This window comes from Parus major, chromosome 4 (assembly GCF_001522545.3).
Source record: "Parus major isolate Abel chromosome 4, Parus_major1.1, whole genome shotgun sequence".
Lineage (NCBI taxonomy): Eukaryota > Metazoa > Chordata > Aves > Passeriformes > Paridae > Parus > Parus major.
Window position 1 is genome coordinate 66,248,072 of NC_031771.1, and position 5,909 is coordinate 66,253,980.

Below are 5,909 nucleotides of genomic sequence, written 5' to 3' on the forward strand. Positions count from 1 at the left end.
GACTCAGCTCTCCCTGGGACCGAGGGAGCGGCGAGTTCCCAGATTTGCCCCGTGACGCTGAATCACCCACGCGGGGCAGCCGTGGGGGATTTAATGACCATTAAATCATTAGCACCAGCCTCGATTCCCCATCCAAACCCATCCCTGCACAGCAGGAGCCCAAACCCACTTGCGTTGCAGGGCCGAGGAGGACGCAAAAGCCCTCGGCTGGGAAAACTTTTCTTTAAAAGAACCCCAAATGTCAGCTCTAAATTGGGTGTTACGCGCTCGTGCTCCGTCTCTTCATTACTGTATCGTAAAATTACATTAGGCAGGAACGATCTGCATTCAAATGACTCTGTGTCTGGAATGATAACGCAGGAATATGAGATTAAAATGTAATTATGCTCTTTAAAGTCAAGGAAGGTTAATAAAATGTTTTTCCAAGTTGCAGAGGCTCCGCAGCCACAACGCAGAATCACTTACGGGAATCAAGGGGAGGATGAGGTGGGAACGGGGAGGGGAAAATGGGTAAAAAACACAAAAAGGGGGTTTTGGGGGGGGAAATATTGGGGTCACCTGGGGTGATAAGTGATCCCAGGGGAATGGGATTCCCAGGGGTGGGCAGAGCCAGCCCTGCTGGGCTGTGATGCTCCCTGGTACCCGGGGTAGCCCTCCCACATCCTGCTCCCGACCCAGAGTCCTGCCCCAGATCCTCCAGCAGCAGCCCCAGGGTCCCTTCTCTGTGTCTCCAGCACCGAATTTGCTCTGCCAGGTCCCTGCCCTTCCCCAGGCCCTTCCCCGGAGGATGCCCCTTGGTTAGTGCTGATCTAACAACACTCCAGGGTGTGGCCGTGCCCCGGAATCCATCAGCGCCTGCCGTCCCTGTCCCAGCTCCCCTCGGGAATGAGGGAAATCCCAAAGGCTTCACCTGCGCTGGGAATGGGGCAGCGCCCCCAAATCCGCCCCCTTGCTCAGCCAAAATACGGCCCCAGCTCTTGCAGACACCAGCAAAGGGGCTGGGGCTGCCAGAGGGGCTCAGCCATGGAGAACATGGAATCTTTGAGGTTGGAAAAGCTCTCCAAGATCACCAACAGTTCCCCCTGCACTGCCAAGGCCACCAACAATCCATGTCCCCAAGTGCCACATCCACACAGCTTTTAAATCCCTCCAGGACTGGGGACTCCAGCACTGCCCTGGACAGCTGTGCCAGGGCTGGAAAACCTTTCCATGAAAAGATCTTCCCAAATATCCAATCTGAAGCTCCCCCTTCCTTCATTAACAGCAGGAGCTTCGTTAGCTCTGGAGCCCCCAAGGAGGTTTGTGAGAGCCCTTCTGGAGGCAGGGGAAGGGATGGAGGTGATGGAGCTTGGCTGCAGCACACAGAGCTCCCAGTGCCAAAATTCAGCTGGGATAGATGAGAGGGACAACATCCAAACCAGATCCAGCTCAGGATGTTGGAAAATGGGATGAATGTCCCTGATCTGTGCATTTCAGGAGCATCAGAGCTCCCTGCTCCTGCCTGGGAGCTCTGATGCTCCTCAAATGGATCTGTCACTGTCACCGTGACCCCGTGGCTGACGGGGGGTTAATGGCTGGGGGAGGGGGATCCTGCACCTCCTCCCCTCCCTTCAGGGATAAAGATGCTCCTCTGCTTCCCTGACAGCTGGAAAACAGCTTTGATGCCTCTTTAAAGGCAGCACAGCCAACGTTAAGATTGGCTGGGGCACTGCTTTGATCATTTCCATGGCCAAATCCATCCTGCTGGGATGTGGATGTCACGCAGGGAGGTCACTGACCAACAAGGGATGGATTTGTCCAAAAAATGCTTGAATTAGAGGAAATTGCTCAGGCTGCAATCAATTCCATTCCCCAGCTCCCAGGGAGAAGACAGGCTTGGTGCTGGGAGTAAACACACTCTGTGTGGGAGCTGAAGAGGGATTGCTGTGGGTCCAGGCAGAGGAAGCCACGGAAATTCCTGGCTCTGTGTCACCACCACCTTGGGGTGCAGAGAGGGGCCCTGCTGCCCACAGGGCTTTCAGTGCCCTGGGATAGGGGACTCACACCCAGCTGGGGCAGGTGGTCCTTCCCTGAGCTCCAAGATGTGGGTGCAGAGGGAAACTCATCCCTGGATCCCCTGCAAGAGGAGACACAGCAGGTGAAATGTGCTGCCAAGGTTCCCAGAGGGTTAAGGAGGAGAAATTGGGGGATGAAGGCTCTGAGAAGCTGCTGTGAGGTGGAGATGGGCAGGGAGGAGCTCTGTTGAGACCTGATGTCCCAACACCGCCCCTTCCTTCCAACCCCTGCTCCCTGTGGCCCCTGCCCCTCCCTGCAGAACGAAGGGAACCTGGAGATCATTTGGGAGACGGCTCCCACCTGGATCCCTGCCCACTGGCACGACACCACAAGGAACTTTTGGGCACTGGAGAAGCTTGCCAGAACCAAACTTGGAAGCATCCAAGCTTTGCTAGCTCTGGAGAAGGTGATGGCTCTGGGGATCCAGAGGCAGCCATCCATCCATCCATCCATCCCCCCTTCCCTGGGGGAGGTGTGAGAGCTGAATCACCCCGGGATGGCTCACTGCAAACATGACACCACCGCTGCAATGGACTGCATTTACTGCCTGCAAATCCTGGGGCTTTTAGGAATTCTGTGCCTATTTTCTGTTTATTATTTTAAGACGTGTGATTTTCTATTTTTGCTGGGAATGGAGATGGGCTGTAAACTCCTGCTGACGCAGGCAGGGAGCAGGATCAGCGTGGGGCCGGCACAAAGCTGTGATCCACTGGATGAGCAGGAGCACAGCGCTGCTCAGGTGCCTTCTGAGAGCAAACACAGATGTGACCAAGGTGAGCTGAGTCAGGTTCATTATGGCCCCGAACATCAATTAAGTGGCAGCAGCAGGGGGCTGTAGGGGTGACAAACCCTTTGATGTCACCCTGGCATATCCAGGATGGAACATATCCAAGTCATTTTTTGTCTGGCTTTTTTCTCAGCAGCTCTCTGAAGCCCCCTGGGTGCAGATGTCAGAGTGTCACCCCTGTGATCCACGAGGCTGCTGCCACAACCCCTCTGAACCGCTGCTCTGCAGCTCCTCCGTTTTGTTTGGCTTTTTCCAGCCCGTTTATTTCCTCCTCTGCCGAGAGATCACGACATCACCAAGCCCCAGGATGAGACCAGTCAGGAGCCAGAGACAGAACCTGACTTTAAACATTTTATTAAGGCTTAAATGTCTATCAGCCAGCCAGGAGCTGGGCTGGTCACACGACATAAACCGAGAGGGTGGGATGGGATGGCTTTTCTACAAGAGTCTGGATGAGCAGGGTGAGATCACTGCCAGCTCCTCACACCCCAACCACGGCCTCTCGCTGCTGATTCCAGGGTTGGAGACGCTCCCAGCAGGGAGGGGAGGGCAAGGTGGGGAAGGGGAGGAAGTCAGAGGGGGCTTTGTGTGTGTTGTCACTCACAAGGACTTTACCTGCTCCACAACCGGGTGGCTGCTGGTCAAACGTGGCGTGAACTCGCAGGGGAAGCTGAGCTGGTCCGAAAGGCACCTGTGCTAAACCTCTGAGCCCCGGGGCAGTGGTGGAGACCAGTCCTGGATAAATACATATTCCTTGATAAAGAAGCTATGGCTTTTGTCATCCTGGGGCTCCGGCTCTAACCCCCCACCCCCCGCTACTCTGTAAGCACAAGGCCGAGTCCTCTCCGCTCTCCGGCTCTCCCGGCGGCCCCTCCGGCGGATCCGTGCGGACACGGGGCACAGCAGCAGCTCCTCCTCGTCCCCCCGGCAGCCCTGGGGGTCAGAAGTGAACTCTCCTGACGTCCTGTGTGGCTGCTGCCCTCTTGCAGCTCCCGCAGTGGATGGGGGACGCCGGAGCCTTCTGGCGCTCGGCCAGGCAGGGCCGGCACAGCAGGTGCCCGCAGGGGAGCTGGTACACGGGCTCTGCCTTGAAGTAGCAGGAGAAGGATTTGCCACAGGAAGCACATCCCTGGGTCTGGCTGCTCCTGCCGTGCTCTGCAAATCCAGAATCACACAATCAGCAGGTTGGAAAAAACAAACACTTCAGAGATCATCGAGTCCAGCCTGTGAGCCAACACCAGCATGTCCGGTCTTTCCTGGTGACTCCACCACCTCCCCAGGGAGCCCCTTCCAACGTCTGATCACCCTTTCTGTGAAGAAATCCCTCCTCATGTCCAGCCTAAACCTGCCCTGGCACAGCTTGAGAGTATAAAACAACGGGACAGGAGAAGTGGGTTAGGCAGGGAGTGTGAGAAGCCCAGTGTGGGCCAGGTCCTGCAGGCTCAGGGCACAGCTCTGACCCAGGACTGTGACACTTTCCTGTCATTTCCACACGGAAAGGGAAAGGCCCAGCTTCCAGGGCAGGGTGTGCTCAGAAAGGGATGGATCACATCAGCACTTGCAATGGGCTTTTCACTTTTACTGAGACTAAATCACCCTCCCTCCTGCTCTTCCGACGATTCCCAGTGGAACAGCTGAGGTGTCACTTTGCATTCCTGTCACACACGACCCATCCAGGCCCACTCAGCTCTCAAACAGCAGCACTTTTAGAGGGGCAGGAAAAAGCTCAAGAGCTGAACATCACTGTGAACCAGCAAAAGCTGTTTGGGGAAGGGGGAGAGAGGGGAAAACAGACACAGACAGACAGACAGACGGACACAGCCCTACCCAGGGTCACCTGGTCCCTCTGACCCCCCTTCTCAGCCATGAGCAGGCAGAGCCTCACCCAGGGGAGGAGCAGCCAGGACACGAGGAGGGACATCTGAAGGTTCAATGCTTCCCTGCACCCCAAAGGAATAATTTTGGGAATGAATACAGAGCTGGATGAGTGGCTGGGCAGCAGGTGGGATGCAAACAGCGAGGGCTTGGTAGCCTGGATTATGTGCACTCAGTCCTGATGGGATTCTGGGCACACTCACATCTGCCTGGCCTGGGATGCTGCTGCTGTGACCTGCTCCTGCTAAGGGCTGGATGTCACAAGGTATTGTAAAGAATCATCCAGTGGTTTGTGTTGGAAGGGATCATAAAGCCCATCCCATTCCACCCCCTGCCATGGCCAGGGACACTTCCACTGTCCCAGGCTGCTCCAAGCCCCATCCAACCTGGCCTTGGGCACTTCCAGGGGGTCAAGGGCAGCCACAGCTTCTCTGGGCACCCTGTGCCAGGCCCTCCCCACCCTCACAGGGAGGATTCCAATATCCAATCTCACCCTACTTTTAGTTTACAAACATTCCCCCTTGTCCAGCCATATCTGTCTGTACAAAAAGTGACTCTCCCTCTTTTTCCCAAGGCCCTTTTAAGCACTGGAAGGCTGCAGTGTTTGCTGGATTTAAACCTCTCCTGCAGACTCATTCTCCACCCACGTGGCAGCTCCCCAGAGCTCACAGGCAACATTGAAGCACTCAGCCTGAATTGCAGAGCTCTGAGAACAGTCTGAACTAAGCTGGAGCAGGCTGGGGGCTGTGTCCAAGCACAGCACATCATCCCTGGGCAGCACAGCCAGCCAAGACCACGGGAAAATCACGGGACTGACCCTGGGCATGGACAACCTCCCACACCTTGTGGGGGTCAGCAAGATCTAACCCACCTCAGTGGGAGAATAAACCAGCAAAACTGCTGAGATGGAACTGAGGATGGTGAAGTTTGCTGGGAGACAATGTCATATTTTTATATGGAATATATAATACTCTGGGGTCTGAACAAGGCTCCCTGTTAACCCAGCCCCAGCTCCCAAAGGTGATCCAGAGGCACCTGCTGCTCACCAAGGACTGTGCCCACGCTCCAGGAAGTGCTGCAGCCCCCCTCTCCTGGAGCCTGCTGCTGGCTCTTCATCAGCTTGGCCGTGAAGGAGGGCATGGAGCTGAGAGCCGAGGTCAGAGCAGTGTCCAAGCTCTCTGACAGCTTCTGC

The 5,909-nt window shown here is 55.9% G+C and overlaps 1 protein-coding gene across 1 annotated transcript in view; it reads right to left on the reverse strand.

Annotated features, from left to right (window-relative positions):
- Window positions 1-3,179: 3,179 nt before the first annotated feature.
- Window positions 3,180-5,909, reverse strand: part of UBOX5 (U-box domain containing 5) — a 9,734-nt gene continuing 7,004 nt past the window's right edge. The window contains exons 5-6 of the mRNA XM_015625692.2: window positions 5,764-5,902; window positions 3,180-3,997 (exon numbers count right to left, since the gene is read on the reverse strand). Of these exons, the coding sequence (XP_015481178.1) occupies window positions 3,783-3,997; window positions 5,764-5,902 (354 nt within the window). The 3' untranslated portion in view covers window positions 3,180-3,782. The remainder of the gene's footprint in view (window positions 3,998-5,763; window positions 5,903-5,909) is intronic.